The sequence below is a fragment of the Prionailurus viverrinus genome, chromosome C2, assembly GCF_022837055.1.
Source record: "Prionailurus viverrinus isolate Anna chromosome C2, UM_Priviv_1.0, whole genome shotgun sequence".
NCBI classification, from domain to species: domain Eukaryota; kingdom Metazoa; phylum Chordata; class Mammalia; order Carnivora; family Felidae; genus Prionailurus; species Prionailurus viverrinus.
Window position 1 is genome coordinate 6,812,474 of NC_062569.1, and position 24,382 is coordinate 6,836,855.

At 42.8% G+C, this 24,382-nt stretch overlaps 1 protein-coding gene and 1 long non-coding RNA gene across 5 annotated transcripts in view; one reads left to right on the forward strand and one right to left on the reverse strand.

Moving 5' to 3' along the window:
• The window catches only part of SCN10A (sodium voltage-gated channel alpha subunit 10), a 92,514-nt gene extending 86,867 nt beyond the window's left edge, over window positions 1-5,647 (reverse strand). For all 3 annotated transcript variants that reach the window (XM_047875008.1, XM_047875007.1, XM_047875005.1), the window contains exons 1-3: window positions 5,378-5,647; window positions 4,005-4,132; window positions 888-968 (exon numbers count right to left, since the gene is read on the reverse strand). In XM_047875008.1, the coding sequence (XP_047730964.1) occupies window positions 888-968; window positions 4,005-4,132; window positions 5,378-5,647 (479 nt within the window). The remainder of the gene's footprint in view (window positions 1-887; window positions 969-4,004; window positions 4,133-5,377) is intronic.
• Window positions 659-18,067, forward strand: LOC125174927 (uncharacterized). Of its 2 annotated transcripts, XR_007155604.1 has the most exons (3): window positions 659-5,708; window positions 14,978-15,647; window positions 16,558-18,067. It is a non-coding gene; the product is annotated as an uncharacterized LOC125174927 (long non-coding RNA). The 2 variants fall into 2 exon arrangements; XR_007155603.1 differs by having other exon boundaries at window positions 14,978-18,067.
• Window positions 18,068-24,382: the final 6,315 nt, after the last annotated feature.

Below are 24,382 nucleotides of genomic sequence, written 5' to 3' on the forward strand. Positions count from 1 at the left end.
CAAAAAGAAAATGTTATTAAGAAAAGGAAGAGAAAATACATTTACAGTACTATACTATATTTATTGAAAAAATCCATGTAAAAAGTGAACACACACCAAACCTATATTGTTTAAGGGTTAACTGTATTTTCTATTGTAGCATGCATTAATGTTATAATCAGAAAAAATAATTTTTTTAAATTTAAAAGGTGGAAAAAGGCAAAGCTCTACAGAGTTCCTATTATTATACCAAAGGTACGTCAGTCTTGCACGGAGCTAGGGGCACCTCTCTCGGATTTGTTGGTGCAGGATGTTTCTGGAAAGGCCCCACTATGTTCTGAAACTACAGAGGTTCCATCTGCTAACCCAGGGAAATAGAATATTCTCAGGAATATTAAGGGCACTTTGAAGTGTATGAGCCATGATAACATAAATAGCTTCATTCACGGGTAATTTTCTGAATATGTTCCAGAACCATTTGTTCTTCATTCCATCTCAATTTTGCTCCTGCCTCTCAGAGTAAGCCTTCCCTAAACTTGGTTGATGTGTGTACCTAGCAGGTGAATGTGGGGAGTGGGTGGTGGCAAGGCTCATCTGCCCAGGCCACCCCAGAGTAATGAAATCAGACCCTCTGGGACTGAGACCCAGGCATTAATATTTTAAAAATCTCCCCCAGGGGATTCCAAGGCTGAGAACCACTAATCTGCAGTTCTTCAAAGCTGAAAATCACATGTGTGTTTATGAACCAAAGTCCACAGAAGAAGGAAGTATCTAACCATCATAAAGTCTGCAATACTCAAACGAGACCAGCAGGAAAAAGACAAGAAAAAAAGCCACCAAGGGAAGGAAGAGACGAAGAGGACAGAAAGAGGAGGCACAGGAAGGACAGTGACAGCAAATCTACTTACTCAATTCTCTCTGGAAGCTCGGTTTGGGTCATGCCCACACAATTGACCAAAATGGTGACCGTAATAAATAAACTGAACCACCTGAGAGGGCTGCGTTAAGGAAAAGCTGAGAGTCGCCATGTTTCTCTGACATCATCCACGATCACCTTGACACTGAACTACTAAATTCATAGCTTTTAGCTAGGATCAGCTTTATGGCCTCGTCACATAGCAAGTGCTGGCATTTACTGAGTGCCTATCCTGGGCTGGCTACTTCATCCACATTATTTCTAATACAACTGAACGTATAGGGAGCTATTCTATCTACATGTTGGAACTAAGAAAATGGGCTGAAAAAGCTTAAATAACTTTTCCTAGGTCATACAGCCAGTCAACCATGGTGCTGAGATGTGACCTCAGATTGTTTGATAACAGAACCCTGAGCAAGAAGGAAGGAAACAAGAATCCTTTCTCCAAAATGGCCTGCTTCCCAGTCACCTTCATTTCACTATACAATATATTCTGGAATTACATCCAGCCAATGCCTCTTTTTTTCCCAAAAGATAAAGAAAATACTCCTAACAAGTTAGAGGTAAAGGGAGGGTTACCAGCTTTCATGGGAATTAATTCAGTCAGATTGTTTTCCTGACTTAGCTGAGATCAGTCACACTGAGGAAACAGACCTCTGGCTAGGAATGGTGGGGGCAGGCACAGGAAGGAAAATGCTGGATCCAGGAGAAAATTCCAGAGAGGAAATTTCCAGGAGAAAATTCCAGATGGAATCAAGCTGTGGTAGACAAGTCTGTATAAACAGAGAGAAGAATTTTCGAGGTTGCACCAAGGGACTACCACAAAGGGAAGGAGGAGATAGTGAGGAAGGCGAGTGGAAAGGGGTAAATAGATGGAAAGAAAGGTTGGTAGAGAAAACCCAGAGATAAATTTCTCCCATTGGACGTTTTTCTCAGGACTAGTGTGAGTTCCTAACAATTACTTCCTAAAGAAAAACAAAGCCCAAAGATAAGCTTGACCTACAGAGAGAGTGAACGACTCATCTTTCATCATTTCAGTTTGAGCAGAAGTATTTAAAGCTATTTTAGTTTTCTGTAAATGTCTTTAATGTGCCCTGTTTTACAGTTACTTAGGAACACATCTATTTTGAAAAGGGAAATTCTGCTAATTAGACCATATTTTCCTGTTGACTTGCAATTAAATTAAGAAATGTGTTCACATGGGGGGAAAATGTTAACCCAAGGATTAAATTAAAATTGTATCTCCAACTCCATAAACCTTTAAAAGTAATGTATTAGGTATAATGTTACTTGTGGAAACATGCATAGAAAATTTGATTAGAATTACAGTTTTGGTGAGATATTAATAATAAGACACGGAGAATTCCATAGCTTGAAGAATATCTTTTGGGAGTGGAGCTACCAAGTTCATAAGATTTAAATATATAAATGCAGGCTTTTGCGAGAAGGAGACTCTCAACGGCTTTTCTGTCCAGCTATGACTCCATCCAGCAATTATGATTCATCATATCTCAAGATGAAAAGAATATTCACTGGTCACTTGGCTCTTTAAAGGGATTTTATTTCTAATTAGCTGTTTCTTACAACTAATTAAGATGTAACTCAACCAGGATGCATGGAGAGGAGTTTGTATATTTGACGTTTTTCTTTATTTGTAGTTTTTATGTAATTGGATATGTATTTAAAAAAAAAAAAAAACACCCAAGTAGAGATGACATACTGAGCGAATAAATTACCTCAGTTCATCTCCATTAACTGCCTACTTACTTATTGCTGATACTGTTCTAGGCAGGATGCAGGCTGGACCTCTTAACTGGCTGTGTGACCTTGGACAATTTATTTAATGCCTTTGAATAATAGTTGCATCATCTGTAAAATGAGGATGCTAGTCCCTTCTTCAAAGATTTCTGTACCTGTGACCGTGATGATGCTTAGGAGGTATTTAGCAAATGGTAGCCTACTGTTACCATTACGTATCCTTATATAGGATCAGAAAATCCAAGACTGAATTAAGAAAATATAACTCTCACCGCGTGGCCACAAAGGCAAAGAAAATATAATGCAAGTACACGGAGCAGCAAAGTTTCACACTGAGAGGAGTCCTTGCCAGTTACCCGCTCGCTGAGCGCTGTCCAGCAATCCAGCAAGCTGCCCCAGAAGGGCAGGGAGAGAGCTCCTCTTACTGGAGTCTCCCAAGAAGAGGCTGGCTACCATCTGTCAGGCAGCTGAGGCAAGGCTGTTCTTGCAAATCAACCTCCTGGAAGCCAGGGCTGAATTTGTCATTAGGAACTTCCAATTTGGACAGTCACCAGGGAAGATCCTCGGAAACCGAGCCAAAGTCTCTTTTTTGACCTAGTTTGGCTTGCCTTGAAAAACAAAACAAAATAAACCAAAAACTGAAGGCAGATTCTGGAGCTACCTAAAAGCAGTTAATAAAACACAGACATTTGACTGATTTGTCTCTAACCATTACCATATTCCCCAGTGACATGAACCTTGGACTATTGACATTTTTTTGGTCTACTGACCTTTTTAACCTGCTTGCAGTTTGGGGGTAGCTTGGGATGTTGGCCGTGCCCCATGACCAATGTGGTCCCCCTGAGACAATCTATGCTCCACCCACTGTGGTCTGTCCTCTTTGTCCTCTGGCATGTCTTGTTTTTTTGCCCAATAAACAGCCACTTCCCAGCACGGCTAAGGCACAGAGTAAAAACCCATGCTGATCTCATCTGCCCAAAGAACCCTCAGGGCCTTCTGACTGGTTATTATGTCGTGAGACGGGCAAGCCTCATATGGCAAAAATGTGCCTGGCTTTGCATCAGCAAAGCTCCTTCATAAGGAGGACATTTTTGGGGTCGTGCATGCATAGGTGTGTCCCAACTAGTTTAGGTGAACCCAAACCCACCTGTGGCTTTGCATGAGCACCTCCTCTGTCTTGGGACTGCTATTGAACACAGTAAAGCCACAAACACTTTTTCCTTCCAATTTAATGATTTCATTGTTTCAGGATTCCATTAGAGAAAACCTCTATTGCTAACCTCTGAAGAAGGTACTGGACACTGGGCAAAGCCTGATTCTAAAAGGAATCATGTGGAAGAAGCAACAGTGCAAAGGATATGAGTGGACAGACACTTTGATGGCTGTTCTTCTGATCAGGTTGAAAGGACTGAATAACCACAGGGCCCGAGTTGCACTAAACCGAGAAATGGTCCTCCCTTTGTTCAGCACCATAAACGTCTACAACAAAACAAAGCAGAAGGACCTACAGTGAGAAGCATGGTCTTCACACAACCAGGTTTTTAAGCATGCATGTTGTCATCTCGGGCTTGTGAGCAAGAAGGGTTCTGGGAACCTTGCATCCATCAGTGGAGAGCCAAGTGGAAGGGTAGAGTTAGAAGGGATCAGGGATAAAGAGCCATATCCTCACCTTCCTAGCAAGACCCCAGTCCCTATGGGTGGCTGTGCATCAGGATGAGCCCATTAATAGTGCCCAATGGGCAGGCAGCTGACCTGGGGCTGGTAGGATGCATCAGGCCCACAGCCAGGATTCTGGCAGCAGGAAGGTGGGTCTGGCTGCATTACATTCCTCTTCTGATCAGTGGATCATCCCTGGTGCTGGGGTACTCCCTCTACTCTCCATTTTCTAGGTCTCGCTTTTGAAACCCTCCACTGGTTCCCTGTGAGCATCTGGGAAGGTAAGGGCTCTTGGCCCATGAGAAGAGGGAGAAAGACATTCCAGTGCCTTTTTATTTTCTCTGTAGACCATATTTGAGATGGCTAATTCATGTCCCTCAACTCCCAAACATGCACACATTTTTTTTTTTTTTTTGGCTGCGTGGAACATCTAAGACACAATACAAACAGGGAAATTGTCATGAAGCAGCTCTTACTTAAACTAGTGGTTCTCAAATGTTTTGATTTCAGGACCCTTTAACACTCTCAAAAATTATGGAGGGCCCCAAGGAGTTTTTGTTACTGTTTATACCCTTTTGCTTATACTGCGTGTGTGAGAGTGTGTGTGTGTGTGTGTGTGTGTGTGTGTGTTACCCCCGAACCCACTGAAACGGTTTTGGGAACCCCAGGCGTTCTGAGATAATACTTTGAGGACCACTGGTTTAAACCATCCTAATTTCTGTTCCCCTTCCATACTCTACCCCCACCTACAACCTCAGGATCTCTGCTCCCCACTTGCAAAGAGACCCAACAGGAGATCCTAGGCCAGTGGTCATCCAAGAGAATAGCCAGCTTCCTCTGAAAAATTTACAGCAATTGTTGCTTTTGAGGATTTGAGTTTAATTAGCCTCTCCCATAAATATTACAAAAATGCAAAGAGTGTCAAAGAGATGAGTTGGATACATTTGTCGTTAACTGAGTCTAGCTGATAGCCACATCATCCAGGTGCAGGAGAACTCCCTAGGCTGAGTGGGGCAGAGGCTTCCTCCCCCAGAACTGAGAACAGCCTTTCAAGCCAGTCACCCTTACCCGGTGTGTGCTGTAGAAGGGGTCCAGATCCTCCAGGGGCTCCCCAACCAGCTCTGCAGGGAGATCACCATAGAACTTGGGCAGCTGGTTGCAAGCTTTCAAGTCTAGCTGGGGCCGAGGCTTCTCTTCTTGGTCCTTCTGCTCTCTGTGCTTATCTTTGGCTTTCTTTGCTGCCTGCTTGGCAGTAATTCGCTTTTCAATCTCCACCAGGGACTCTGGAGTGAATCGACGGAAGTTGGTAGTTTCCAGGGACCCAAAGGGGAATGCCATCTTCTCATTCTTTTTCAGGAAGAATTTATACTCTTATGAGAGTGGATATCACCACAGAGAGGTAACAGCCTGCCCACTGGCCCTCTCCCTCCAGTTCTTTCCTAACTGACACGTTGTTGCTAGAACAGCCTCCTGACCCAGTTCCTTCCTCAGTAACTCACACTGAGCTCTCCCCAGAGCCTTACTGCCCTGTGGAACTCTTGGGAGACTGTTTATTCCATCCTCCTCCAGGCATCTCAGGATCAAGCTATGCCCTCCATGAGCTTATAAAGCATTACTCCTTCGTCTTTTGTAACACCACCACCACTGCCACCATCACCACTGCATGATTTAGCCATACTGCCCTCTCTTCTTGTTTCTATCACCACTGAGCAGTAGGCACTCTCCTGCATTCATTAAAGACTGGCTCATGTGATCTGTGGCAAAAACAATGCTAGTAAAAATTTCCCCCTTTGAAAAGCATTTGTTAAAAAGTATGGAAGACATTAGCATGTTTTATTGTCGTTTTGTTATGCACTGGGTGCTTCTAAGAAGGGACAACCATTCCTAGATGTGACAGCAAGGGAGAGGAGAAAGCCCAGCTCCTTGGCACATGGCTGCATTTGTCAGCTGAGAGTGTGCTGTCAGCTGAATGCTCTAAGCTTGGCAGCATATTTGTATTTTTTTCTGTTCTTAATAAATCACAAGATTTAATTTTCCTAAACAGTTTTTTCTTCTTTGAAAAAATCATATGAATAAGAGTTTGCTTATTTCTTCAAATGATTGATTCATGGGCCCATTTTTTGCCGTTTGTTTTCATCTAAGTGCACCCACATCTCCTGATAGCCTATCGATGACTTAATAGGTCATGATGATTTTAAAACTGTCCTATGGTCCCATAAGTTGGTAAAATCCTGATCTAATACATGATCTCTAATGCTGCCAGACAGGATCTTTGGGACTCTGGTCCACCACGGTCCATACAAAGCCTGAAAGGTACTCCAATGACTAGGTTTTCTATGGGCTGCGATGTTCTCAGGAAGCTTGCCACCACTAGCACTAGTCTGGAAGCAAACAGAATGTTTGCCATCACAGATGGGTAGAGCAGTATATGTGGCATTCTTTCTACTTACTCTAGGGAAGTTAGATCTGAAAGTCCTGCAAGAGTCATCCGTCCTCTTAGTTCTCTGCAGTCACCATTGGCTCTGTGGATAATCTCACTTTGCCACCTGCTCTAGTGCAGTGATCTTCAAAGGGCAGTGCACAGTATGGTGCTGCACCAGCTGCGTCATTGTCACAGGGGACGTGAGTTAAGATACAGATTGTTGGACCCTACATGCAAAGATTCTCATTCAATAGGTCTAAGGTGAGATCTAGGAGCTGCATTTTATAAGCTCATAGCTGAAGCTGTTGAAGGTGTTCTATCTTTGAGAGGCAATGGAAGCCAGTGCAACCGTGGACATGAGATGGAGCGAAGGTCAGGGTTACAAGATCAGGGTAGGATTTGATGACCTGCTCTGACAGCTCTACAGTCTAGAGGAAAGTCTTCCTGGATTCTGGAGGCAAGTCAGAAGCCAGTGTTGAGTGTATTAGGCAAGAAGTGACCTGGCATCAAGTGGCTGGGTGTTATTGTTGAGTGACCATCCTAAGAAACTGACTCCTCACAGGTTTTGTTGAGTCCTTGGGACCTCCACCCTTCTGTTATCAGAATTAGGGCAACCACTGGCCAGAAATTTCAGGGAGCTCATACTCAAGGGACAGGAACAAGAGTGGAATTTGGTTGTTTCCGAGGGTTAAGCTTCTGTAGGTATTTGCCTTGTATCTGGGATTTCTAGGCTACAAAAGGACCCACCGGATCTCTTCTGGATGGGCCATAAAGGCATCTTAACTCAGATTTCTAAGCTGTGGTGAATAAGCAGTTTCTAAGAAGAAACAAAGTCAACCAAAGGTGATTGAATAGATAATGGGTGTTTCACATTTGTCATTTCACTGGTGATCGAAATACCTGGTTGGTCTTTAGCCAAGACCTATGGTCTAGGCGGGCCAGCAGACTCAGGGCTGCTAAATGGAGGTGGATATAAATAAGGGTACAAATGAGGGTCTCCTTGAGATGATAGTGGATAGGGCAGGTGTGATGCGGTTTATAATAAGAAATATGTATTTGGTTGTTGTCCCATTTCTGGCACAGAGCTTTTAAAACCTTTAGAATTTCCTAATTGATGTCTTGTGTATGTTAATGAGGTGCCTTTTGAAACTCACCTAAGGATGGGGGCTGATTGCCAGTGGAACCAACCATTAAAGGATTGAAGCTTTCAGCTTCCCACCTCACCTCTGACTCCCAGGGAGGTTGAGTTCAATAACCAATGGCCAATGGTTTAATCAATCATGCCTATATAATAAAGCCTTTATAAGAACATGAAAGAACAGAATTTGGAGAGCTTCTGGGTTTGTGAACACATGGAGATTTGGGGAGAGAGATGACCTCAGAGAGGCCATGAAAACTCTGCATTATTTTCCTATATGCTGCCCTATGCATCTCCTCCATCTGGCTGTCCCTGAGTTTTATATATAAATATAAATATAAATATTATATAAAATGACATAAAATTAATATATAATATATAATATATATTAATATATACAATTATATAAAAATATAGTTACAAAAATATAAATAAATAAATAAATATTTATGTATTTATATTTATATATTTATATTTATAATAAACCTGTAATCTATAAGTAAAATGTTTCTCTGAGTTCTGTGAGATGTTCTAGCAAATTAACCAAATTCAAGGAGGAGGTCATGGAAACCTCTGATTTATAGCCAGTTGTTCAGAAGCATAGGAAACAACCTGGGTTTGCAACTGGCATCTAAAGTTTTGTGTATGTGAGCAAGGGGCAGTCTTATAAAACTGAGCTCTTAACCTGTGAGATCTGGTGTTATCTTCAGGTAGATAGTGTCAGAATTTAGTTGAACTATAGAACACACATCTGGTGTCTGGAGAATTGCACCTTGGTGGAGTGGGGGACATCCTAACACACACACACACACACACACACACACACACACACACATTGGGATTGGGTATTAGAACATCTTAACAGGACAGAGGGTTCTTTCTTCCAGTTTCTGTTGTTATTAGAACAGATGTTTCTATAGTCATGTAGCAAGTCTGAGTTGCCCACAAAGATAGTTGAACCTCATGAGAAGAACTACTTGAATTATCAGCCTACAGCAACACCAAAAGTGGGCACAATTATCTCTTTTAATCCCCACAGAAGTCCTAAAGAGTAAGTAGAAAGCATTTTCTTACGTATAAGACAATTAATAACCAGTGAATACTATAGGTTATAAAGATATTATTGGACTAAACAAGCTTGTCTCTGAGTCTTTTGATTCCATACCCAGTGCTCTTCTGTTTCTGGGATGGGTCCCACTGGCTGGAGCAGTTCTGGAATCCTACTGATTAGGGAATCATTGGAGGGCTCTGGACTTAATAGAGGTATAGGTTGATCTGAATGCATTCAGATTTGATGAAGTTTTCAAGGGGCCTTAGAGCAGCCCCTTTGTGTTATATAGCTCACTGATGCTCTTAAAATACAATGGAGGATTTTCCCCACTAATGCAGCTTTTGCCTCTGTATGGCAGATATGATGTCTAGCAAACAGATAGTTATACTTTTTCCAGGTGAAAGTATCAATGTAGGATTGCATCTTCTGATTGCATCTCACACTGCTTATGGTTCCTCTCACTTATTTATACACAACCAAAATTATCATTTTCATGTATGTGAGTCCTAAATCTGGACCTTCTGAACTCTGGACCTACTAATTCAATGCCTTTGACATGTCCCTTTGAATACTCCAGAGACACCTCAAAGTCATTTCCCCCCATGATCTCTCAATCTTCTCTCCACCCCCAATTTTCCTCTTCCTGTGTGCCCTATCTCAATAAATTGCATAACCATTTTTCCAAAATGGAAGCTTAGGGGTTCTTCTTTATATGTTTTTCTCCTGCAAGTCTTCCTCCCTTATGCCAGACATTGTTTCCAACTCCAGGGATACAGCAATGAAAAAACTATAGACCTTTGGGGGCTTAAATATAGCTCTGGGTTTCAGCCAACTTAGGCCAGCTTCCTAGAGAGAGACTTTATGGAAAAGACTGAAGTTACAATGACATCATGGGAAGTCTGGAGTCACATTTGAAACATAAACCTAAATTTATATCTCCAGCTTTTCACCTACATTCTAAATTGTTATATTTAGTTATCCACTCATAGCCCCTCACAAGGATTTTTGATAGATGTATAAAGCCTAACTATTGATAACCTTACTCCAAATGTGCTCTTCTCTTTGTCAAATTTATTTCAATAAATTGAAACTTCATCCTACCAGTGACTCAAACCCCGAGTCTTGATACTTTGGAATTATGTATCACTTTACTTCCTCTCTCTCAAATCTCACATTTGGATGATTAGAAAACCAATGACCTTACATGTGAAGTACAGCTGTCTATTTCTCATCACAGCCACTGCTACCTCCATAGTCCAAACCACTATCATTCATCTCCATGACTACTGCAATGGTCCAAGCACTATCACTCACCACCACTGCTATCTCCATAGTTCAAACACTATTACCCACTTCCACTGCTACCTCCATAGCCCAAACCATTGTCATGTCTTTCTTGGGCCGCTATTATATTTTCTCAACATGTGTCACTGCTAGGATCCTCTCAAATCTTTGTGGTCTACACTTTTGGAAGCAATATGAGTGATCCTTTGAAGTGTGTTTCCATAAACTTCATCTCTGAGCTCACCTCATATCATTATCTCCCTTGCTCACTGAAACCCAGGCCCATAGACCACCTACCTGTTTATTGGACACACCAAACATGCTCTTGTCTCAAGGTGTTTGGACTTGCTATTCTTTCTGCCTGGCATTTTCTCCCCATTTGTAAACACATTGCTCCTTCATATATCACCTGTTGGGGAAGCCTCCCCTGACCATTCTTTCCCAAACAACAACCTGTGGCCACTTTCCATCCCTTTACCTCCCTTCACTTCTCCTCATAGTACTTATAACTAATATTAACATTTTGATATATTTACTATCTCCTTAAACTAGAATTTTTCCTTCCTGAAAATATGGATTCTGTATGTTTGGTTAACGAACCCTTAACACTGAGAACAGTGCACATACTAGATGATCAACAAACATTTGTGGAATACATGAGTGAATGAACTCAAAGGATCCTGAATGGGTATCAGATATTTACAGAACATTGCTAGAGATTTTCATCTGCAGCAGAACTGAGTTTTGGGAAAACAAGCACCAGTACTTAAACTATGAGACCAAAGTGGGTAGAAACTAACCATTTCCCATGTTTCTGGGGGAAAAATAGGTTGTCTGCTCAGTAACAACTGAAGGCTTTCCTAAAATCCACTCTTATTTGGATAAAATTTGTTATCCAAAGTGAGAGGAGAAAAATTAAGGCTGGAACCTGGAAGGCTATGGGGGCAGAGAAGCACTGAACATTATAGAGATGCTCCAGCCAAAAAGGAAGAAGAACAAGAAAATACTGGTGTCGTAGAAATAACACGAAGAAAAGTTCTAGGAACTGTTGAGTTTTGTTCTAGTAATGGGAATGGTTTTAGTCAGAGAAAGTGCATAAGCATCATGAAGTGCAGAGGATATGACTAGATTATTTGTGTTGTTAAAAGAGAGTAGTTGTGATATGGGTGTAACTGAAACTTGGATAAACTATTATTACATGAGGTACCCAAAGAGCAGGGCCATGATAATGAACTTATCCAGGTTCTGTTGCCCTCACTTGCCTGCCTGATGGAATAGCAAGCATGTTGTCAGGATGTCACTAAGACTGAGAATGTAGTTGGACCTTTCATGGCACTGGATTGAGAATATGATGAGCTGGTGGTGAGAAATAGTAGCCAAGATATTGAAACATCTGTGTGAAACTGTGTTGTTGCACATGGTGCTGAGAGTGTGGTCAGGCTCTCTAATTCATGGAATGAGAAACCAAGCTAGCTTTGGTGCTGGGATGATTTCTGGACTCTCTATGACAATGGGAGCATGGAATTCAATCTCTGTTTAGGTGGATGTGGCCACCTAACCATTCAAGTCTTAGAAAAGTCCCTGAGATTTCAGCATTTTACATCAGCAGTGATACTGGCATGTGCCTATCTGAGCAATCCATTGCCCTGAAATGTTTGATCATTAGGCACCTGATTGGAGAAACAGGGCACTGGACATGTGAGCAAGTTGTCCAGGGAAAAGATAGAATTTGAAGTACTTATGCCACTGCCCAGTAGTCAAAGATTGAGCCTCAGGTATCCGTGGCACCAGGAAAATGTCACTAAACCATCTTTGAAACTGAATAGTCCTGAGTTGCCCCTGGTGCTAATGGACTGGAGTTATGGAAACCCTTGCTAAACATAATTTACTTCCAAATAATTCAGAGATAATAGCTGGTTAATCTACTGTCCAGGGATGGAGTACAACAAATGTATTCACAGAAGAGGGGAAAGTACGTGTACTGTCCGTGGTTCTGAAAGAGCAAGGCTGTGTCTAGTATGGTCTTGAGCTGTCTGTGGTGCTAAACCAGACCGGGGGGGATGGGTGAAAGCTGAGTGGGAATGATTTTCTGTGAAGCTTGGTGAATAACTGATATGTTTGTAATGCTGAATGAGTGTGCCAGGCTGAAGTGCTGAGAGTAAACGAGTTTCTGTGGGAGCTAAAATGGAAGAAAGGAATAATTAAAGGAAGAAAGAAATCTAGGAGTTTGGGGAAGAAAGTGTCCAAAAGACATTTAATCAAAACATCTCTGCTCACCAGAATGAATATCCAAATGAAGTTAAAGAGGAGGAAAATATTCCTTTATAAAGGATCCTTACCTTCCTACCATCTCCTCCAACCCATTGAAAATGGGATTAGAAAGAGGAAAAAGATTTTCATCACTAAGGAAGAAAACAAGTTCCTCATCTCATAGTCTGGGAGTGTTGTGGACTTAGAAACTCAGGATGGTGGATTGAGTCAGCTTTAGAGACTTCAAGTTATAATTATTCAAGAGACCCAGGGAGGTAGTGTGGTTTTGTCAAAATAGCACTAGGCTTGGAGACAGAAAGCTTTAGTTCTGACACTAACTAAGTCTTTTGATTGTCTGACTCTCATTTCTATGATTTGAAAGCTGGTGATGATAACATCTGCCCTGCTAATCTGACACTGTTGTCGGGAGAATCAAATGTATATGAAAGCATTTTGTAAGCTAAGTGCTGTACAAATGCACAATATAGACTTTAATATTTCCCATTACACATGCTATTCAATAACCAATAGCCACTTAGCTTATTCCAATTCCACACCACTAGCTCTCAGCATATAAATGAAATAAGCTGGGAGATCATTTACAATTAAGCAGTATAAGGAACTCATAATGTTGTTACTTTATTTCTCTATTTCCAGCCCATAATGTGTGAATACTTTTGAATATGGTTCTGCTGCCCCAAATAAAAGTGTTTATTTAATGAAGTAATACAAATTACAATAGACTCAATAATTTGAAGGGGGTTTATGCTGCAGATAAAAATTTTTATTTAAAACATGTAGAATCTACTTCCTTTTCCCTATTATTATTCTCTCCCCCAACAGAATTCCTGTCCTATTTAACAGGATCCTATCAGAATATGTCACTAACAGACATTCAGAATTCATGTCCACCTTCAGGGACGTGGTCTGGCCAGGCAGTTCTTATGATTTTTAAAACTGTGGCTTAATTTTGCCCAAGTCTATTTAAGTAAGCTAAAGATTTTTTAAGGATAAGGTGTAAGCTTGATTCAACCAGAATATTGAAATCATCATATAGATAATTCTTTGCCATTTGTAAAGTCCTGATGGACAGTAGAATTTGGACAGTCAATTAATATTTTTAGGGAGGCTGGAAATCAGCATCAGATTTAACTAGATGACATGATATCGCAAAGGGCGTACATGACAAATGCACCCTTTCATACATGTCATTACTCCTCAATACGCTCTAATACGTCTCTCCCAGCCCCTTTCATCAAAGCTCTTACTAAGTTGTAAATCACCTCGGGGATGCCAAATCCAAACTTCTGCATCTCTACTTACTTCACTTCTCAGTGAGATTTGACACAGTTGGCCATTCCATTTTTCTTGAAATCTTCTCTCTCTGTCCCATCTGAGACATCATGGAAGGCTTCTTTTCTATCTGGCTACTAAATACTGAGCTTCTCTGGGGTCTGTTCTAGACTCCACCTACACTCCCTCTCGTGGGAATCTTATCTCCATGCTTTTAACTTCCACTCAGACATCTCTTCTGTCCCAGACCTGACTATCTGCCTGTTTTTGCTTTTGTGTTTCTAGTTCCTTCATCTAAATTGGCTTCTTCCCTGTTCCATGTTTTATTAAATAAGTACCTTTATGGTTGCTTACCTCATAAACTCATAAACTCTCCCTCCCCCTCACTGTCCATATAGGCCTCAATCACCAAGCCTCAGTCATCTCTTATCTGGCTTCTATGCTTGCTTATTAATGGGTCTCTCCACATATTCTGTTTTACCTATATGTGTACCAACAAACATAATACTTTTAATATGTAAATCTGATCATATCATCCCTCTGATTATACCTTTCAAAGGCTTCCCAAGCTCTTCAGACAATGCCTAAATTCATTCACATGACACATAAGTCTTGGCAAGATCTGGTCCCTGCCCATCTCTTCATCTATATCACTTCTTTCCTGGCTTTTCCCTCATAGTCACCTTGGTTTTCTTTCACTTACTCAAATTCATTGAGTTCCTTTTTGCTTTGGTAGCTTCAAACACATTTTTTTTCTCTCAATAATGCTTTTTCTATCTCTTTACCCTGACTGGCTTCTATTTTTCCTTCAGTTTAGTTTAAGTATGACTCCCTCATAGCATTCTTTCCTTGCCCTCCAGACTAGACTAGTTTGCTTTGTCATTCATTTGTACGGAAGCCTGTACTTTCATTTATTTCAGTAATGACCTGCTCAGTGTCTGCTCCTATGGTAGAAAGTAAGCTCCCTGATGCCAAGGACCATGTCTATTTCCCCCTGCTGTATCCCTGGCACTTAGGTTAATATGACACATTTAAGCATTTGGCAAATATTTGTTGAGTAGAGGAATACACGAGTGAGGGTGGCTCTCAGAGACAAACTATTTTAGAGGAGCATGATGAATATGACCTATGATTGTTCAGTCAAGAGTTTCTGTTGTCAGTGTACCTGATTTGATCTTAGTGTAAAAAAGATTGTTCCCACCGTCCAATGACTGAGCTTCTTTGGTATAGAAAAAGAATCCTGGAGCTGTACATGGATGCAAGAAAACTGAAATGGGCGGAAAGATGACTGGAGGAGAATTCAAGGACATTCACTAAGAGAAAGTCCTTGTGATGCAATGGAAACAACTATGACTGGGGCATGAGGAGACCTGAGTTTGCCCTTGGTCCTTCTGCTGACTTGCTTTCTCATGTTGAGTATGTTTTGTTTGTTTGTTTGATCTCTGAGAAGCAATCACCATAGCGAAAGATGAGGAAGTGCTCTCAGGTGGCCTTTGTGAGCTCTGTTGCCTCAGGAATCTGGAACTAATGCTACGGCTGTGACTTGTTCTGATTTTGATTTTGTGAGGAAACTGAGATTCTGTTTAATGAAAGACTAGGTAGGTTCCACGAAGATGGATTGGCTTTGCAGCAACAGCACTGGGTTTGATCATGACCTGGCACCAGCATTTCTCCCTCCCTGTTCAATTGCCTTCTGGTTGCAACTCCTGGAGGGATAAGACAATTACCCTTCATATTTGTTCTGTTTCTTGCCTCCCGAGGGAAGGAGAAGCAACAGAACTGTGTTCTCTTGGCTACGTTCAAATATGAACAGGACCTTGTGCCTGTAAGTTTCAGAGGCTTCTCCCTTCAAACTGCCACAGCCTGGAAGTGCCCAGCTGAGCCTGCCGGAGGTTGCAGGGTGAGTCAGGAGCACTGAGCTCTTCCTCATTCTGTCAAATACTCAGAAATTCTTTCACTCTCAGTAATTGCTAAGGGCTTACTGTGCATTTAGCACTATCGAGTGTCATGGAAGATGGTGTGGTGTAGAGGGAAGAGCAGTGGGCAGAAGTCAGAAGACTGGAGTCCCAGCCACAGGTCTGTAATGAACCATGTTCAGCCTTTGGGTATCTTCTCTCTCTGCATTTCATACTGTTCATCTGTACAATGAGGGACTGGTCTGGGGTTATACTGAAGCCATGTTTCCTGTTTTGGAGGCCTTTGAGTCTTCTCGGGGAGAAAAGAAACCTTCCTGACTAGGAAATAATTAGAAAAATAAATAAGGGCTACATTACGTGGTTCTGACCATGGAGTTTTAAGCAATAAAGACAAGTGACTCAAAGCGAAGAAGGGAGGGGCTGGAACAGTAAGAGAAGCTCGGTGAAGCCTTCCTGGAGGAAGTTGTTTGTACAGTGTCTTTATGACTGTATATTTTGTAATATGAATCCACATGTTCTAGCTTGAGAGGCATAAGTGCCCTCTGGGTCTGGAACCCTGAAGACTATGCAAATGTACGCCCACTGGGTATGCTGAATGCTCCCTCTGGGGCACTTTCTGGCCTTGATTGAACACCTGCTAAAGGCAGAGGCACCTATATGAGGCCTTTTTCATGAAGCAATTCTATGCTGTTAATCTTCTTAAACATTAATTATTTTAGAGCCAAATATGTTTCTCATGAACAATAATTCCGCTTTTTCTTTGCTAAGTTTCTAAAGAAAAACCATGCCAATTCTGACAGGTAGAAATGGGTTTTGGACAAGGTCTAAGGCAAGAGCACTGTGAATATTATATAAATGCCAACCAACATAATGCAGCCCATCGGTTTATTCCAGGAAAGCAAAGTGGACTCAGAAACTCCAGCGTGGCTGCCCAGCTCCCAACACTGAAGGAATCGTCTTTTGTCTACAAATCACATTGTGACGTGGTCCCGAAACTCTGCTCCCAAGAGGCAACTTATGACAAAAACAACGTATCTCCTTTTAGGCCACCACTTAAATGTCACTTCCTCGGAGATGCCTTCCTCGATCTTGCCTTTCTAAATTAGGAGCCTGCAGGATGATCCCCCAGAGAATCCTGTTCTTTCCTGATGCTGTCACAGTTTATAATTATATTTATTTGTGTGTTTATTCAATATCTGTCTGCCCCACTAGATTGTCAGTCCTGTGAGGGCAGAAGCAAAATTTCTTCCGTCCACAGCTCTGTGTCTCTAGTGTCTGGCACCATGTACAGCATGAAATGTCATCATTAAGGAAAAGTAGGGACTCAGTGAAATAGTCACATTTTTCAGATCATGGAGCATATGCTTATGTTTCAGAGTTTTCAAAATGCATTGTGTGATTGCATCTAATACCTGGTCCTCTGCCTTTTTTTTTTTTTACACATCTGTACACGTTTTCGCACTTATCACATGTCTCCCCCAACACAACAAAATATTTTCCACTAGTCAAGAAATCGAGGTAAAGTGTGGCAACAGAGTGTAACGGTTACACTCTTGGATTCTGGAACCAGACTATCTGGGTTTAAGTCGCCACTGTGCAAATTACTAGATGGCTATCTCCAATCAACAGATGAAGAATCTACAGTCCTGGTGGACAATGGGTATCGTTCAAGGACTTCAGTTAGAAAAAGGCAGGGCTGGGACACTAACCCAGATTTTCCAGTGTTTTCCACGTTCCAGCATCAATGCTGTCAGTCAGTCGTCTCAGGATTCCCTTTCTCCTGCTCTCATCCTGATTTCCCACAAAGCTGGGATTGGAATCACTTGGAGCAAGAGACATAGAGCCGTGTTGGACGAGCACTGAACCACGGGCAGGACATGCTGAGCCCTCTCTGCTCACTTGGTTGCAGCTGGGCACCGAGCCAAGAATAAGCTAATATTTTCTGAGCACCCGGATCCGGGCCTGCCTGCTGACAAGCTCTGAGGCACTCTGAATGCAGCCTCTGAATGACGCTGACCCACGCTTGACCTATGGTCACCCACTGAGCCAGCCAGCACTTAAAAAAAAAGTAGTCACAACTTCACCTGTTTAAAAATTGAACCAAAAAAGGTGACTGTCCTATTAATAAATACATTTTCTTGTTTGCTGTTATATGTGGGGCTGCATATATACAGTCTATAGAGGACGCTGGGTATTTTACATACGTTGTATCACTTAATCTTCACAGCATCATAGGAAATCTATCCTATTATTAACCCATTTCCACAGGTAAGGCACTAAAGCCCTGAAGCTAGCTTAGCCAAGGTCATAGCCTATTGGATATCTAAGTTGTTACTCTTATGTCTTCTATCCCAGAAGGTAAAAAATAAAAATATGAACCCTGATTATTCTTGGGGATTGATACTACTGGTGATTTTTTAAATAGAAGGAGAATATACATATACAAAATAAGTGAATTCCACTGACCTTAAATTTAGAGTTTGATGCCTTCCCAGTGGCTATCCAGGTCCCACCTGGAGATGACCACTATTGTGACTTCTGTCATCGACGTCAGCACTTTCTAGGTGTCTCTGAGCCTTTGCCCATGTCACCACACCCAGGGCACAGCAACCTCCCCCCTCTTCTCCATTTCTCTAAAACCCAGCCGCTATTCAAGCCCTCCCTGAAGGATCCTCTGATTTGTCCTGCTGGTTGGCTTTGAAAACACCTCAAAATAATAATAACAACTAATAAAAACAATAAGATCACAACTTGCTCCACCTCCTTTCCCCTACGACTGTCCCCTACGAACTTAACCTAATGCAAGGTTAAGTTCACGGAATTCACGTTGGGTGCCTCGGCCCCTTCCTACAGAATGTGAACAAGGCCTCTCCCACATGGCCTTCCTCTTTCACCCAGGAGTCAGTCAGTGCCATACGGTGTGCAGGGTGGGCCTAGGGGGTGGGGGAGGGAACGCCTCTCACCCTGGGCAGGGGACCAGGGTTCTTGCTTCTTGTCCCCGTAACCAGCTAGGTGACCTTGATCAACTCACTGAAACTGAAACTCTAGGACTCCAAGTTTCTTTATCTATAAAGTGAGGGCATCAGACTAAATAATAATGGGAATAGTAGCTAACCGGCTGGGCTGAACACTTCACACATCCCCTGGTTTAAACCTCACAATTGTCTTGTGAAATCGGTATTAGTATGGCCATTTTGCAGTTGAGGAAACAAAAGGATTGGGGGAGAGTGGTCCAACATGTTAATAAATAGAAAAGCTGGAATGTTGACTAAGGCCCGGTCCAGCCCCCAGGCCTGTGCTCTTCGTCCCTTTATGCCTGGTAGCGGCCGCTGTCACCTCTTCCTATTCTTCTGAACCAGCTCATAAAACATGGCTCTAGTTGTCTTCGGAGAGCCAGGGAAAAGCACAGTAGCAAGTGGCAAGCCAAGGGGAGTGACCATGGGCTCTCACGAGCATGATGGACCAGAGTGACATCCTTCCTCAGGACAGAGTTCTGAGCCTCTCAGAATCGATGCCAGTGGGGAAGGAAGGGACCACCTTTGTTTGAAAGGGGAGGTGAGACAGGGTGCTGTCTGTCATATTTGAATCTCCTTCCCACGTGATCCAGGACGCCAAGCCATGATTTTTATTCAGGAAGCACTTACTGAACTGCTATCACGTACAAAGTTTTGATGGAGGTATAAGAATCAAGTAGGCCGAACCTCTGCCACTCATAAGTTCACAGTCTGGGAGGGGGCAGGCACCAACAGAAGCACCACTGTAATGGGAGACAGGCTCATACACACTAACATAAATAAAGAGATGATGCCGGGGCAGAGAAGAGACAGAGGGCACAGGGTCTTGTGGGAGAATGGAGGCTCTCCAGACTTGGAAGGACGGGAAGGTCTGGGCAGGGAGTGACTATGCAGAAAGGGTGAAGAATGTATGAGAAAGGACACAGCAGCCCCAAAGGGGGAAGGGAAACTGCATCTTCCATGGGCTCAGGAAGCATGAACTCCAAGCTCATGGTATTGGTTTGTATGTGGAACCCTAGGACCAGTCTGCTCTGAGGGAAGGAGAATGAATGGCAAGCATGGGGCTACAGCTCTTAATGGAGCCGGGGTCTCAGGAATCTTCTTGACCTGGTAGGCTTCTGATACAAGGGAATGCATGACCATGCACCTGCCCAGAGTCGGTGATCACTATTTTTTTTCTCACCCTAGAATAGCATTTCCTCAGCAATATTTATTTGTGAAAGACTCTTTATCCACCATTCACCATTACAGAACACCCTCAGCATCTTTTTCCATTTCCTTCTGATGATGATTTTCTCCAAACCAGTTTTTGCATATATGTTCCGGTGTTCATCTTCAATGCTTGTTCATTATTATTATTATTATTATTGTAATCAACATTAGTTGACTGCTAAGTGAGTGGACAGGGAAGTAGGAAATTGCTTTTTAAGACCACTCTAAAATCTTCCTAACATTTCAAACCAACTTTATGCCATTTCAAAACAAATTTTTCCATCAGACTAAAAGCAATTCATTTCTCTGCATCATTCTGCCTTCTTCCCACACCATGTGGCTAGAAAGCCCGACCTTTTGGCTTCTGCTACTCAAAATACTTATGTGCAGTTTACTCTACCTGCTTCACTTTGCACGGCCAGTAAAGGTGACTCGAGCTACATTTAAAAAATCATAGCCGACTTTTCTTTTTCTGGCATTGAGCCTATCAGGTAAACTCAAAGAGCAAAATCATGATCAGGAGTCAATTTACACTAAGTGCACTTGAGCTATGGGGGGAAAGGGCCAAGCAAAGCCAGAACCACAGAAATATTTCAATGAATCATTCCTCTGGATTTCAAAGTTGGGCTAAAAACAAAGAAAGATGACTTAGGCCCAACCTGTTGCCACCTTTCTGTTCATGTATAAACGCTCCCTGCAGGTTAGAAAATACTCTCGGTCCCCTGGGTCTGTCTTTTTTCATCAAAATATCTCAAAACAGGTGCCCCTCAACCTTGTTGTCCACTGGAATTTTCTGGAAAGCATTGAAAAAAAAAAAACCATAGATTCCTGGCTGTCACCCTGGACATTCATATTCAACATGCCTAGAGTGGGGTCCGGGAGTCTGTCCCTAAAACATTCTCCAATATTCTGATATTGGACCCAGAGTGGAAACCACTGCATTCAACCTTATCCACTTTTCTAATGAGAGTACTTTTGCCTCATGTGTGAGGCAAAACTCATCTCTGAAGGAGTGTATCATCTCCTATCTCAGGACTATGGGTTCTCTGCTTTCTATGCCCATTTTTATTTAGCTGTAACATTTTCATCAATACTTCTAGGATATATGGCCTCTGTTACCACAGCTTTGGTAAAATTTCTGAAATCACACCTGCTGATAAAACATCTCTTTATCTGAATGTGACTCTTTGAAGAACATAAACTTGACACTGATCTGTCATGTAGAGCTTGCTAGCTTTTGGATCTGGCTATAATTTTTTTCCCTTATCCTTCAGAGGAAGGGAAACATGGAAGTCTTCTATAGCAACAGAATAATAATACTAGTTTTCTAAGAACTGCGGGTGTTTGGGGAAGGTCGTATATTCAAACAGCCCACAAACATGCTTCAATCTTGGCTCATGGACAAAACCTATCATTCTTCCCACACGACCCCGCGCATGTATCTTTACACCATTAGCCATAGACTGGCCCCCGAGTCCCACAGCCAAACCTTTGCTGGCTCGATCTCGCTTGTCTTCTGGGTAAGAGATCCTCTCCTCTAGCCCAGCTCGCCTCCCCTGGAATCCATGAGCTCCTGGAACACAAGTTCAGCTCAACATTCGGGCAGAGCAAGAAGAAGAGACTCCGTCTTGTGTCTGTTCTGCAGAGAGGCTAGTGAGCGGCTCTGGCAGGGGAAGCGAGTCGGAGACCCCCCTGGTCTGCAAAGACTTAGACTTGTTTGTGCCTTCAGTTAAGGTGCTCCGGCCTGTCTGGTAGGAACCTCCCTGATGTTCAGGGAACTGCGAGGAGTCATGCTTCCCTGGGTGCCATTCCCATTTCCCGTCAGGAGTCCCACCCTGGCTGCCGGTGCCCCAGAAAGTGCACTCCTCCGACGGAAGCAGGGCGGGGGCGGGGGCGTGGGGAGAAGCTTATGTGTGATTAGATGGTAAAGTAACAAATGTGATTTTAAATGGTCTCATGGGAAACGCTGAAACCCGAGGAAGCGAAGAGGCTGCACTTAGATAACGAAGCCTCCAGCACGCACGCCAGACTACCAGCCCAGAACGAGGCTGCCCGGGAGAGCCCGACCCACTGGTTACTGACCCCAGAGAGCAGAGCTGCACCCATTCGTATGGTGCCTTCCTCGTCTCTAGGTCCTTGTTCCAGAACAAACGTTCACGTTTATCAAAATGTTGTTTCCCCTTCCCCGACTGAAACCTAAAAGAAAAAAAACATTTTTTTTTTTTTTTTGCATTTTGGAGACATTTAATTGAAAAAAGCGTCTGAGTAATTTTCATATTCTTCATGCACCCTCAGTGATAGACCAAGTCGTGTGAAACAAGAGTTTGAAATGAAATGATAGAAAAGGTCTCAAACCTCAGGTTCGGTTAAAGAAGAGCCGGAGAAAATAACCCGGGCTCGTGGCGATGGGGCCAAGAGGGAGGGGGAGGTGATACAGAAGGTCGCAGCCCATGGTGACCCCACTGTGGCTGCCTGGCTCACTGTGGGCCGGTGTGGGGATTGTCCCTCAATGCCCAGTTTGTACTGCAGAAAACTAACCGGCTGGATGCTTTATCGTATTACAACTCCATTTACTCAAAATCTCCCAAATCAAACAAAAAGCAGCTTCTTCAAGTCAGGATTCATATCTTATGAAATGTTGACCTCTCTTTCAAAGGGTCAGGCAGAGGAGGCGGAACACGCCTGCTCTAAGGCAGAGCTCAGTAGAAGGGGTGGAGGTGTAGGGTCTGGACAACTCCATGGGAGGGTGGGGAGGGAGGACAGAGCTTCCTTGCCCCCTGTCCGCTGCAGTCTCCTCAAGTCGCTTCTTCTGGGGGTGGCTGGGGGGCTCAGTCCGTCCAGCTTCTGACTCTTGATTTGGGCTCCTGATGGCACGGTTCGTGCGATTGAGCCCTGCATCGGGCTCTGCGCTGACAGTGAGGAGCCTGCTTGGGATTCTCTCTCTCTCCCTCTCTTTCTGCCCCTCCCCTGCTCTCTCTCGTGCTCTCTCTCTGTCTCTGTCAAATAAATAAACTCATAAAAAAAAAAAAAAAGATGCTTCTCCTTGTGGTCCATCCAAGCAATGGCATCTGAAGTGCCTCCAAAGGCAATGCTTCTGAAATACAGTTGATCCTTGAACAATTGGGGGGTTGGGGGTACTTGACGCCCCTTCCTGAAGGTGAAGAGCTACATAAAATTTTTCAGTCCCCCCAAATTTAACTGCTAATAGCCTACTGTTGGCCTGAAGCCTTCTCAATAACATAAATAGACCTGCACATGCATTTATATATGTTATATACTCTATTCTTAAAGGAAGCTAGAGAAAAGAAAATGTTATTAAGAAAATCATAAGGGAGAGAAAAATACATTTACAGTACTGTACTGTATTTATAACAAAAAATCTGTGTATAAGTGGACCCACTAAGTTCCAACCCGTGTTGATCAAGCGTCAACTGTATTTATAGGTAGAATGACATGTTATCTGGGATTTGCTACATAATAATCTAAGGCGGTGGGGGGGAAGAGGGGGGTGAAAATGAAGCAAGATTGGCCGCGAGTAGATAATTGTGGAATTGGAGTAGGCAAGGATTTACCACACTATTCTCTCCAGTCTGGAATATGCTTGAATTTCTCTAACAAAAGGTTTTTAAAATGTGGTGCTCGGGGCGCCTGGGTGGCGCAGTCGGTTAAGCGTCCGATTTCAGCCAGGTCACGATCTCACGGTTCATGAGTTCGAGCCCCGCGTCGGGCTCTGGGCTGATGGCTCGGAGCCTGGAACCTGTTTCCGATTCTGTGTCTCTCTCTCTCTCTGCCCCTCCCCCGTTCATGCTCTGTCTCTCTCTGTCCCAAAAAAAAAAAAAAAAAAAAAAAAAAAAATGTGGTGCTCATGCAAAGGCTGTTACATGAAAAGTGGATTATGACACTATCGTGATCCTAGCTTTGTGAACAAATATTGTAGCTATCTGTAGAAAATATTGTCTGGGAGGCAAGACACCAAAAGTTTATTTGTTTGTATATGTATAGTGGAATTAGCAGTGATTTACTTTGTATTAGTAACTTTTTGTTATTTTTTCCACAATAAGCCTGGTAACTTAAAACACTATTATTTATTTATTTATTTATTTATTCATTCATTCATTTAAAATGTTTATTTCTTTAAAAAATTTTTTTAAACGTTTTTATTCATTTTTGAGAGACAGAGAGAGACGGAGTGTAAGCAGGGGAGGGGCAGAGACAGAAGGAGACACAGAATCCGAAGCAGGTTCCAGGCTCTGAGCTGTCAGCACAGAGGCCAACATGGGGCTCGAACTCATGAACCGTGAGATCATGACCTGAGCCAAAGTTGGACGCTCAACCGACTGAGCCACCAAGGCTCCCCTAAATGTTTATTTATTTATTTATTTTGAGGGAGAGTTGGGGAGGGGCAGAGAGAAAGGGAGACAGAGGATCCAAAGCCTGCTCTATGCTGACAGCTGAGAGCCCCAGTGCGGGACTCAAACTCACAAACTGCAAGA